We start from the raw sequence: 12,979 nt of genomic DNA, 5'->3' as shown, positions 1-12,979 counted from the left end.
CATCCACCTGCCTCATGTACATAATAACATTGCATAATTACTGCTTGTTTATATTCCTGCATCCTTTTCACTATTTCAATACACTAATGTCTTTCTGTCAACAAATGTTGTTTATGGTTGTGAACAGTGTTGGGGAGTAACGTGAAATTTAATGATGCAGGCTAATTTAATTACAAAATAAATGTAACTGTAAACTGTCACAGTTACTGGGGAAAACTGTGTAGGCTAATTAAATTAGAGATAGCCTACTTAGGCTATGAAAATATTCTGTAAAAAGCTAGTCTATATGTTGAATAATATTCTTTGCATATTTTTCATTTGCACAATGTCTTCCATTGCCATTTCTAGGCACAGCCATTTAGTAAAGTTTGATACCGTTCTGATACTTTTGATTGGTTTATGGGTTTTCAGCGCCACCTGACAGTTAAACTGCCTCTCAAGCTATCTTTTGATAATGGTTAAGAGGTGAAAACATTTATTAGAAAATGAGAAAAGTAAAACTATTACATTTCCAAAGTAACCTTACCATCACTGGTTTTAAATATGTGTTTACTTTTTAAAATTTAGTTTGTGTCTGTTTTTGCTGAGCTTGTTATCCTGTTTGTTCATTCTTGTGTACACTGAGAGTAATGTAAAACCAGAGTCAACTTCCTTGTATATGCACACATACCTGGCGATTAAAGGTCATTTTGATTCTGTGGGGTCATGCAGATAGGAGAAGTCAAGGTCGCTGGGATGTGTCAGTTATGGTGTTATGATTTGTTGTAAAATTAGTAAAGGTCCTGCTCCAACAACAAAGCTACCAGTAGAGGGAGACATCAGTCAAGCGGTGTCTGTTGGCTACAGACTCTGTCCTAATCAGGGCAAAATAAAAAATTCCTGTGTGGGTTTTTCATGAGTGTGCAGGGCCTTCAACAGCAGTCAGGTACTGGCTCAGTCCCCCTCCCCTGCCTCCACCTCGAGTCTGGACGTAAACCTGTTTATGTGATGGCCTTTCCTTTGGTGCCATCATCAGGTCAAGTTTTGCCCCAATGAAAGCAGCAGTCTGACTCTCATTATTTTCATCTGTCCAACAAGCTTCACTTTCTGAAATGATTGATTGAATTGATTGAACTTCTTTATTGATTGTAAATATAAAAGTGGCACCTGCAGCAAGAGATGCCCCAGCTACAGATACCATCAAAAGGAAAAAAACACAATAAAGCCAGACGGCTTATTTCTATTGTGGTCCTTTTTAGGAAGGCAAATTGGTAGGAGCTTCATGAAAAGACAACTATAGTTAGTTATTAGCAGCTTCCAAGTATAGGCCTACATCGTTTCTCTTAAAAAATAAAATGCAGTAACAATACAATAATATTAATCCTTACACACTCCTATGTACAATTCAACTATTTCTATCACATTGCTATACAATATATAAGGAAGGTCACTAAATTTGACTTAAATTGAACTGGCCTGTGGGCTACAAAGCAAAATTTAAACTGAAATTTAAAACAACAGCATATTGACAACATTTCATGATATTGGCCACTCAGCCATTTTGTTACTCAACCTATTTAAAAGGTTTTAATGCTCATTGGTAGCCATTCCACATAATGACAGCTGAATACAGGAAAGAACTCTTAAACCTAATGGGAACCAAATCAGTTCCCCCTTGGGATAGTGATGGTATTCCCTAATTTTGGTAAAGTAGTTGTACAGCTACGTTTGTGCATAGCCTAATTGTGAACAATCCTGTGGGTTAGACACATTTGGATTTGTGAAACTCTCTCAATGGATGAAATGAGTGGGAAGAAGATGTGTCCTATATGGAAGTTTAAGGACCATTCGCACCAGTTTGATTTGCTATGTGAGTAGCTTCTTTTTATAGGTGTATAGTATACATATAGTGTTCATAGGTGCACTTTTATACCAGGAGAGGTATGCATAATCAAAATGACACTAGATGAGAACCTCTGCCAAAGTCTCTAGCGCTGTTCTATCAAAAAATATCGAGATTCTTGCGAGAATCTGATTCTTTGGTTGACTTTAGTGAGCACCATCTGAGCCATGCGCTCTCCTAATGAATGATTGTCTGAGACACAGCCTAAGTAATTGACAGATTCCTTGGCTGTGTCTCCCACCACTACCCTAAAATCTGTGGTCTTCTTTAGCTGTGTATAATATATAATTATCACCACATGTATGCAGCCTCACAGGGTCGCCATAGCACTAGTTTCAGTCCTCAGTTTCAGTCTAATTCGTTTTGCCTATTCGGCATCTACAGGCGTGCAGGTGTTGTTATGCTGCTGTCACCTTCATATTTGTTTAAATCATTTGTCATTTTGTTTGAAGGGGTATGCAAAATACCTGTCTTTGCTTGAAACTAGAATAACCGCCTCACGGTTGTATGCCTCCGCCAACCTGTCAAGTTGCAGGTTACATCCACGTCTGTCCAGACTAATGCAGCCTTTGTAGTGAATACTTGGAAGGAATTAAATAAAATATAGCCTATAAAGTGTAGGCTATTTTTTGGCTAAATACAAGTTATCACTATATTGATAATCTATGCATTGAAAATATATTGTAGTTATAATGGCTAAACAGGTTAGAAGTGTAGGTCTACCTGTATAGCCTAATAAGTTGATTATTATGTAAAGATGGACTCTTGTAGAGCAGATGTACACAAAATGCTTTTAATTAGACATCTCTATGAACTGTGGGTTGAATGAAAATTCAGAATGAGATAGGAAGTAGTAAAAGGCAGAATGGACAAAATGGAAGGAAGCCTGTCTTGTACGTACTTTGATCTTTGAGTCATACAGCACATTAACTCTGAACTCTGCACCCCCAACGCCCCACCCCCCTTCATACACATACTCATCTTCTCACATTCACACTCACCATCCTCCCCAGGACTGAACCAGCTACACTTACCAATTGCACTGTGTGTCATGATGGACTTTGACACCACTGCACCATTAACCGCACCTTTCATCTAAGCATACCATTGCACTACTGTATATTTGTACGCACATTCTGTATATACTGTAAATCGTTCCCTAGACATAGAAATTCCTACTGTACATGCTGTATAATCCCCACAATAATCATATTTGCACTACTGTATGTCATAGTTATTCATACCGTACTGCCATAATAGCATAATACTGCTTAAGCACGTCTGGTTAGATGCCATCTGCATTTCCTTGCTTTGACAATAAAGTTGAATCTAATCTAATCTAATGCCCCTATCATTTTACACAGGGAGTTTTTTTAGAAAGAGTAATTGCATCTACTAAATTAATAATAATAGTTTCATTGTATTGCATAAATCTATTATGCACATTAACTCGACTGATGATGTGTGGTGTTCCATTGTTGCGCTGTGAACCCAAACCATAATAAAGTTGGATCTATTAATAAGTCTGGTCCTCATAACGGAGATATTGTGAATAACATGTTGTTTGCATTATTCACCGCCACTTAGGTCTACGGGAGTGCTCGTGTGGCAGATGCAAACGTTAGTCGTCCGTGAGGGTGTGTGAGGTTTGCAGGGGGGCTGGCTTTCTGAATAAATAGAAAGTGAAGTTGGTGGCTCATTCTCTTCGGGAAAGTGGAGCTTTACCTGCCTTTAACCACACTTTTAATTTTTCAGAGCTCACCGAACCGGAGAAAAGGTAGAAGAATTTGTTTTAAAAATTAACCCTAAATATGAGGACGGTCTTTGGCTGATGTTGAGCCTGTAGTGAGCTTAAATAATAACTAATTAACTAGTTAATTCCAGCCAGCAACATTGTTTTTGCTTGCTGACTCTGCATTGATAAAAAAACGATACAAATACTAAGCTGGCTGGAAGAACAAGAGTTTGTCCTGTTGCTTCATTTAATTACTCAATGACAGACTTGCATTGCCACATATGAACCCATACTTTCTATTCCTTTGGGGTATATATATATATATGTGTGTGTATGTGTGAAGTAAAAGTATGAGGCATTTAACATGAGGCTTAAACTGCCATGGGATTTAGATAATAAAGCATATAAAATATTTAGTGCCCGAAATTTGTATTTGAAATTTTCAGACTGCTGCACTCTGCACAGCTAGCCAAAGACGATGATTAATGTTAGTTAGGTTAATGCTACACATTAGATATTGCTACATATTTAGATTTGGCATAGCTAGTTAGTTGTGTGGAAGCTGTAATTTAGGACATGAACAGCCAAATATAACTTTTGTTTATCACATTTATTATTATTATATTATTATTATATTAGTTTGAGCATGAAACTGATGCACAGAGTTTATAAGTATATAATTTTCAACTCTTAAAAGAGCAGCCCCTGGGCCACGTTTCTCGGAAATGTACGAAATTTGGCTGGGTTTTGCTCTCACAGCAGCATTAGTGAGGTCGGGGAGGACTGTTTGTTTCCGGGCTCACAGCTGGCTTTCCTGTTCAATCAAAGGGTGGTGTTTGGGGTTAAGGGCTGTGGTGTCACCATACTTGTTGTCAAAGAGAGATGAGGAAGAAATCAGCATTTTGTCCTTCACTTTGCTCATATGACAAAACAAAGTGTGACAAATGTTAATGGGTATAGAGGTGCTGTAACCTGTCCCAGCATGCATTGCTTGTAACCCAACTTGTGCATTGTCAGACCATCACAAGGATAGCTTTTTAATACCAGCGCATTCCCAAACACTTTGTTTTTTCTTTAATATAATTTGCTCAAAAGGATGTAGTCATGTACATACATTAGGTATGTAAAGAACACTTGGTCTTTGTTGTCACTTGCATTAACCAGAAAACACTGAGATACAAGTTACAGTCGCTACATCGTGGACAGTATAGCTTCAAAACAGGCTGTGACCTTCTTCCTGTCTTAACTAAGCACTGAAAAAGATTGATCATAATCCAGTGTTTCCTGTGTATGGAGCAATCCCCTGACGCCCTTCCTGGTTTCTCCATTTATGTCTCGTGTCCGTCAGGCATGGCCGTCCAACACCAGCCAGCACAGGTGATGATGGTGACCCAAACCACCCAAAACATTGGGACATGGAGCACCGGCCTCTGCGATTGCTGCAGTGACATGGGCACCTGTAAGTCAACCCATCACTGATGTTGCTCAACAGTTTGTGTTGTTCATCAACACAGACCTAAATATTTCCCCATCATTGGAGAAATATTAGTGGTAGAGGTAATATTTGCAACTCTGCTCGACAAACAGTCACTGATCAGTTTGAAATCCTGACATTTATTAAGCAGATCAGTGGTGTCAAAGCTAAGTGAGCAATATTACATGACAAAACAACTTCTTGGAATAGATGCAGATTTGCTAATCTGGCCGACTGCCATTAAGGATCAATAGCAATCAGAGAGTCTGAAGTGAAGATAAGACCACCAGAAACTCTTTCCTGGACAAACTGTCCTAACTATCTTTTAAGATAGAAAACAGTGTCAACATAAGGTCCATAAAATGTTGATACGCTCATCTGAGTCACCCTCAGATATTAGTCTACTGTGTGCTGAAAAGAAATAAGATTAACGAGCAGCAAACTTTTTTTGCTCTGAGTTTCCTGTCTCAGGCAGCATAAAGGCTGCCCCTCTTTACTGGAATACCTGCAGAAACTATGCAGGGCTGGATGAAAGGTATTACCAGCATTGTTTTGGGGTCAATATTTTTATTGACTTCCAAAAAGACGCTAGAATTGAACTTTGGTCCAAGACAAGACAATAATGCACAGTGGTCTTTGTAGGAAATATAAAGAAAACTTAATATTTAGGGTTAAATATTAACTTACTAACATTTTTATTAAAAGCAAAATAACCAATTTTATCATTATTTGTTATTTACAATATAAATGTAATGTATGTATATGCAGGAAATAAATGACATATGTAAAACTGCTATACTAAATAGCAATTTATCCCCCCCACCCCCGAGTCACAAATAACAACTGTTTTCACAGTAAAAGTAGCACTCTACATGACCAGTAAACTGATTTTTATGCAAGTGTGAAACTTTAGATTTAAAGTTCCTCTTTAAATTAGGTTGAAGACCTGGGAGGACAGGGTCACATGATTGGTCATTTTACACAACATTCAGCACAACTGTGATCCAAAACAAGTGTGAGATGAGAAAATGTTGTAGGTTGGGCCAACCTACTTTCCAGTTTCCTAGAGTTGATGCTGTTTAGAAGGCAAAGGGGGGGTCAGAGATATACCAAATATTGATTTTATTTAGATTTTTTATATTTTCACTCACTTTGCATTGTGTTAATTGATCACTTTAATCAATTACCATGTCTGTTTTTGAAAGCATTCTTACTTTACAGCATGCCTTAATGTTATGTCTTAATGAACTCATATTCTTTTTTCTCTCATTATCACGTCAAGGCTGCTGCGCCCTGTGGTGCTTCCCCTGCATGCAGTGTGAGACAGCCTCTAAACACGGCTGGTGCTGCTGCATGCCAATCCTGGACGTCTGTTGTGTGGTGTCCTGCATCCTCCGCTCCGAGATTAGACAGCGCCATGGCATCCCAGTAAGGCTGGTTCGGGGAGGGAGGGGAGCATACATGGAGAAGTGGGTGCACGCTAAGGCTAAGGCTGGTTAAAAAAATCATATTTGTCCAATTCATTATAATTAAAAATTATAATATTAATAATTAAATTGGTAAATCAACCCTTGACCTCTAAAGTGAGTTGGATTCCCGCCTTGCTTCTACATGTAAGTTCATGGAAATACTGAGGGTTGTTATTACAAAAGTGAGGTAGTGTATAATCTCGAGTTGAGGAATATAAGTGAGTTTAGTCTTTAAAAAATGTCAATTGAATTGGATTATCTAATAGTGAATGTAGAAGAAGGTAGAAGGAAGGTTTATTTGTCACATTTCAACAGGTTGTAAAGTGAAAGTAAGTTTGTAACTCCCTTCTGCTACTTAGCAGTAAATATAGAGGAATATAAAAATTGTAAACTGAATAAATGTTATTTAGTGCAGCAGTGCTTGTTACGTTCTGCCTCTCGGCTGAACGCTGGAGACAGAGGTACTGGACCCAAATGCAGACACAGAGAAGGTAACTGGAGAGCGAGTGGGGTTTATTCCCAACAGTGGTGAAAACTTACAGTGCAGGTGCAACAAGAATGTCCATGAAGCCAAATGAGAGAGTAGTCCACACGGAAACGCAAGACATGAAACTACACAGGAGACTAACAAGAGACTCCTGTAGAAACAAGCTAACAGTAAACAATAAACTGGCAATTAAGCACAGACAACCACTTAAATACACAGGTGAGGGAGAAACTAATTACGCACAGGTGAGACCAAACAAGACAAGAAACACAAGGACAGACTAACTACAAACATAACACAGACAACATAAGTGACTTGCTGACAAAAGTAAACACAGAGACAGTAGAACAAGACTAGCAATACTGATGAACTCATAGCAAGAAAACCTGACTAACAAATGACCAAAGTAACACATAAACAAACAGAAGAGAGCAAACACAATGGCAGGGAATGAACACAGAAACAAATACAAAACACACCCAACCAACCCAAACTATGACAGTGCTGAGGATGAATTTGTGTTTAAAAGTTTGATAGTGTGGGGAAAAAGCTTCTCTGCAGTCTGGTGGTGCGGCAGCAGAACTCTTTATATCTCTTCAGCCAGCACGGTGAACGGGCTGTTGCTGGGGTGGGTACTGTCCTTTAATATCCTTGTGAGAGACTATTCCAACATTTAGGGGTAAATAATCTCCACGCTCGCTAAGCCGTAATGTGGGAACCTCCAGTACACACTTAATAGTGAAGCTGAGAGAGAAAGTTACTATATCGCAGGGTTCTGCAAATAAGTCTGGCATTGGGCCAAATTTTATGGCGGGCCAGAACAAAGTCAAATTATTTCAAATCATGTAGCATATTTAGTTGGTACTGTGTGGGGCTCACGTTGAATAGGTTGAGAAATCGATTCCATCTTACTGCGGATATTTTTTTCTCCCTTGTTAAATAAATGAATAAAAGGACACTTTTGCACATGCTCACAATAAAGCTTGTGCTGCAGTGTGTGCGTGTTCAGGCGTTTGATCCGCATTCATAAACCTGTGGACACTTATTTTCATTTCCCTGAGAAAATTCAGGGGAATCCAATCACACATTTACAGTCGGCTTTTTCAGAGGTGTGTCAAGCAAGCCAGAGACTCTTTTGAATGTCCTTCAGAACTTTTCAAAGTAAAAGCTCTTAATAAACTCAACATGAAGCATTGCTGCAAAAGATGTTCTTGTGCTTTTATTTTAGAGGCACAATCACTTAAGAGGAAGTGATTGTGTGAGTAACTGTTGCTGTCATGAGATCTATTTCAGCACCAGCCGTGATCAATTTATTTTTTATTTTTCTGCTATCAAAGCAATCTGAATCCAGATATTATTGCTGGTGGGCCGGTTCTGGCCCGTGGGCCGCCTATTGCCGACCACTGCTATATCGGTTCAACAATTTAGAAATGTACTCAGGGTCATCACCTTGTGCTGCGTGAAAGGTACACACTAAAAACACCTGGGTTAAAAAGGGACCAACTTCTGGGTTATATACCTGACCCAAATGTTGGGTTAAAAAACAACAACATTGTTGTTAATATAACCCAACTTCTGGGTCAAAAGAACAACCCCAATATCTGGGTTGAAATAACCCAGATATTTGGTTGGTTTGGTCCCTTTTTAACCCAGGAATTGGGTCAAAAATAACCTAACTTGGGTTACTATGCTAGTATGCCTTATTTCAGAATATAAAACTTTAGTTTACATTATATCTGTCACGGTGTGGTGCAGGCAGAGGAAGAAGAGGAGGAGGAGACCAAAGTTCCAGTTCAAATGTTTTACTAATAAAGTAACTCCAAAAGGTACAGACGGGCAGGATGTACACACACACTAAACAAGACTACAAAGTAGAATGGCCAAAGACTGACTGAACTGAAGGAACTAAATACTAACACAGATAAACATTGATCAACAGAACACACATTTTTATTGCATTAAATTAAATTAAACTCTATATAAAAAATAGAAAAATAAACAACTCTCAAACATTCTCTCTCAAACATTCGACAACATTCAATAACTGGATTGAAGTTAAGGCTTAAAGTCTTCAAACATTGGTTGTGTCATGTCATGTGTGACTTTACACAGACTTTAAACTAGTTAGATGTACATGGCAACCACAGAATGACCACGGCTACCGCTAGTAGCAACTAAGCCATGGTTATTTTTTCAGCAAATGGTGCTAAACTAGCAACAGGGACATGGGCACAGAAAAGTTTACGTTACATCAACACTGAAAATATTCGTTTACCTTGAATACACGACGAAGTTGCACCGAAGAAGCACAGGCCAAAACAGATCGAGCACGAAGCGACGGTTATTTCAAACAACTGTTGTGAGACAATTCTGCGGGGTGGTTTGAGAGAGAGAGAAAGCCAACCATATAACCCAGAAATTGGGTCAAAATATAGCTCTGTAACACAGAAAATGGTCACTTATAACCCATCATTTTAACCTAACACAACTAACCCAGAAAATGGGTTGAAGAAATAACCCAGGAGTTTTTAATGTGTAATAAATAAGATTTTATACTGAATTCTACATGTGGAAGAGAGATAAATGACAAATATCTGATCAGTACCATCCAAGATATTGATATACATGTTGGACAGACAGTGTTATTGTAGGTGCTGATATTTGCAGTGCGAGTCCTTTTATAAGGAAAAAACAAGACTGATCCCTCATGTTGTCAGAAACTCTATAAATGTTGTATTTCAATAGATCACAGCATGTGTTGTTTACTGATTTCTGGATTCCTGCGAAGTCCAATCCCTGGGACAGTAGGCAAATGAGGAATGGTGCACTGTGCATAATGTGCACGCACAATAGCTTGTGTGTCTGCATTGTGTTGCACTGCATTCAGAACATTCAGACATTGCTAAAGTGTCTCGTTTGCTGTGTGTGAGACACAGGAAATTGTCAGGTTTAGTTGTTGAGGTTATTGTGGGGGCCGATGTCTGCAGAGTGCAAGTCAAAGATTGATTCCTCATGTTGTTAGAAACTCCTAAAACGTTGTATTTAAATTGATCACTGCATGTGTTGTTCGCTGATTTCAGGATTCATGGGAAGCCCAGTGATGCTAGCCAAATGATGGTGAATGGCGTCCTGTTTATAATGTGCACACACAATAGCTTGTGTGTATCAAAACATTGCATTCAGAGCACTCAAACATTGCTAAAGCTGCACAAACAATTAAAGGTTCAGTGTATAATGTTTAGGAATGTGCTGAAATGCAATATAATATCCATAACTATGTTTTCAGTGGTGTATAAACCTTACATAATAAACCATTATGCTTTTATTACCTTAGAATGAGCCATTTCTATCTACATACACTGCCGGTCCTCTTACATGGATGTCGCCATGTTGCAACACCATTTTTCATTAGCCGAAATGGAGAAACTGCTCTTCAGAGCGTGTTTCGTCACTATGTTGAATATGTACGAAAAGAAAGAAGAAGTAGTAATGTTAGTAGTATAAGTTGTAGTCGACTGGTTTATTAGAAGTAAGAAAAGAAGAGAAATTTGGACAAATGGAGGACTAAACATATTATTTAGCACAAGAGCCGAAACAGCGTGTCGGCCACCTTAGCTTCTCCTGCTCGCTTGGAAAGGGAGGGGTGAGCGTTGATTGATGGTGCATTCATGTGGTGTCGGAATAATCAGAATCTTTTTTCCTCCTTAAATCTTTATTGCAAAAAGCCAAAAAAAGTGTACATGAGACGTAAAGAAGCATACAAAACTTTGATTGTGCAAAATCACGTAATGCATATGAAAATTTTGCAAACATTTCATTTGTAATATGGTTATAACGGTTAGTTTGCTGTCCATGTAGAGTGAACTAGATGTCTGCGTCTTGTTTATATGCTCAACACAACGTCTTAGTAGCGTCCATGTTGATTCCACTTTCAGACTTAAGAGCACATGAACACACACTGACAGGCAGCACGGACGTCCAGTGGATAGCACTGTGACCTCACAGCAATAAGTTCCCGGGTTAAAACCCGGTCGTCGCGGCCTTTCTATGTGGAGTTTGCATGTTCTACCTGTGTCTGCATGAGTTTCCTCCGGGTGATCCAGTTTACCCCACCATCAAAAAACATGTTAGGTTCTTGAGTCAGTGGCATTGACCAGACTGTTTGCAGTAAGAGACCAGAGGTGTATGTGCAGTCTCATTTCAACCTTATTGTTCACAAAGTTGGAAATGTGTTTTTGGCCCATACTGCAAAATAAAAATATGAACACATACTGCAACAAAACTGACAGTGTGAATTAATTTAAGAAGAAATTATATTAAAACACGAAAGATTAAAATAGAGTCTCTGAGAATTTAGCGAGCCAATTACGAGCCTAAATTACTTCAAATAACCGGCTCTGTGGCCTTCTGATTAGTTTACAGGCCACACTGATCCCTCGCCAGCTAACTCCTGTATTTACTGTTCAGGTTACCATACTGTGCAGTGAGACTGTATGATTAAAATGAAATTGCACTGAGGTTATAAACTTTGCATGTTTTGGTTGATGGAACATGTACCAGGGAGCTGGTGTCTAGGTGACAAAATAGAAAGGAGGAAATGGAAATTTTATTCAAATCATCTCTGAACTTAATTTATTGTGTTCGACTGCACTGCAGAGGAAACTGCAACTGGACTGGATATATTTACGTCAACCTTGTTTCCTTGTTTGCATCAGAAAAGCTCTGTACACTATCTCCCCAGAAGCAAACGGCAGACAGACAAGTTAGCGACTAGCTGGTGAACACAGTGGAGCATTTAGCAGAGAAAGAAACACTGTCTCAGAGATGGAGACCAAAACAGAGCTAAAAGAAAATAGTAAATGTTGGACTCTCATCTACCAGTTGGACACAAAGATGACTCCAAACTAATGTAAATGTTGCTCCATATCTGTATGTTGTTCCAGCTTGTTATCACCGCCTCCAAGCTCTTGTACATCTTTAGTATCAGTAGATATTCCAAATTTAGCGACTGCAATGTCTTCAGTAGTCTTGGTCAATATTTTTAGTACAGAAGTCTTCATAGTTTTGAGACTGTATGTTTCTGCCCTGTCATTAATTTCACTGACTGTCAGACTCAGACTCTCTCTTTCGTCTCCTTCTTTCTCCCGCAGGGCTCGTGCTGTGACGACTGCTGCAAGGTATTGTGGTGTTACACATGTGCTTGGTGCCAGATGAATCGTGAGCTGAAGATCAGAGGCAACCGGCCCCCCAACACCGTAGTGGTCACCACACAGGCCGTGGGTCGATAGGACGCAACCGTTTGGTTGTGGGCTGAGGGCTTATGACATGTCTGCCAAATTATATTTTTCATACGCTCTTTTGTTAAAATCATAGAAGGCTGGTTACATGTTTACTGTTATCAGTATGAGGTGGAAGATGTAGACAAAAAAATGTAGCCTAAAACTCAAAATGCATACATATATATATTGTCATGTACACCACATACATTTATAGTAGTGACCTGCTGTTTGTAGTGGCTGATGATTTTGCTTTTTTCTTTAGAATTAAAGTTGCTCTTCATAGACTGTTAAAGCCAGATGTTTTGAGATTATGTTTGCATGTTATAATACTGTATGATGTGAGGTCACATGCACGTCTGACCTTTGATTCACTCTGGCCAATAAAACATTGCTATTTCAGTTAAAAAGCTCCTCTTGAGTCAGATTCTCCCACGTAAGTGGAGTGTAACAGACCAATGACCAGTAAAACTCGGTACATCTTAAACCTTGAATGTTCATCAATGAAACAACACACCTCAACGTCTTTGAAAAAAACAGCTAAAACTCTCCCATTGAGTTTCTTTTTACTGATTCTTGATCACAAACAGTTTCTCACTTATTTCTTTTCTGATGATGTGAAAATTGAAGAAAATGTTTTTGAAACATGAAAAGTG

The 12,979-nt window shown here is 38.8% G+C and overlaps 1 protein-coding gene across 1 annotated transcript; it reads left to right on the top strand.

Moving 5' to 3' along the window:
• Positions 1 to 3,502: 3,502 nt before the first annotated feature.
• Positions 3,503 to 12,733, top strand: LOC119913314 (placenta-specific gene 8 protein-like). The gene is made up of 4 exons (XM_038732720.1): positions 3,503 to 3,659; positions 4,966 to 5,076; positions 6,374 to 6,519; positions 12,198 to 12,733. The coding sequence occupies exons 2-4, from the start codon at positions 4,968 to 4,970 to the stop codon at positions 12,333 to 12,335; spliced, it is 393 nt and encodes a 130-aa protein (XP_038588648.1). The 5' UTR covers positions 3,503 to 3,659; positions 4,966 to 4,967; the 3' UTR covers positions 12,336 to 12,733.
• Positions 12,734 to 12,979: the final 246 nt, after the last annotated feature.

The sequence above is a fragment of the Micropterus salmoides genome, unplaced genomic scaffold (genome assembly GCF_014851395.1).
Source record: "Micropterus salmoides isolate LMB-PRFRI ecotype aquatic unplaced genomic scaffold, ASM1485139v1 Ms_hic_scaffold_2, whole genome shotgun sequence".
NCBI classification, from domain to species: Eukaryota; Metazoa; Chordata; class Actinopteri; order Centrarchiformes; family Centrarchidae; genus Micropterus; species Micropterus salmoides.
The sequence above is the reverse complement of the archived record's forward strand: the minus strand, read 5'-3'. Positions and strand labels throughout refer to the sequence as shown.

Bases quoted from the DNA above. Each gene is read 5' to 3' on its own strand.
- LOC119913314 (XM_038732720.1), top strand. From the start codon at position 4,968: ATGGCCGTCCAACACCAGCCAGCACAGGTGATGATGGTGACCCAAACC. The intron at 5,077-6,373 runs GTAAGTCAACCC...TATCACGTCAAG, and splicing joins CTGCAGTGACATGGGCACCT to GCTGCTGCGCCCTGTGGTGC. The intron at 6,520-12,197 runs GTAAGGCTGGTT...TTTCTCCCGCAG, and splicing joins GACAGCGCCATGGCATCCCA to GGCTCGTGCTGTGACGACTG.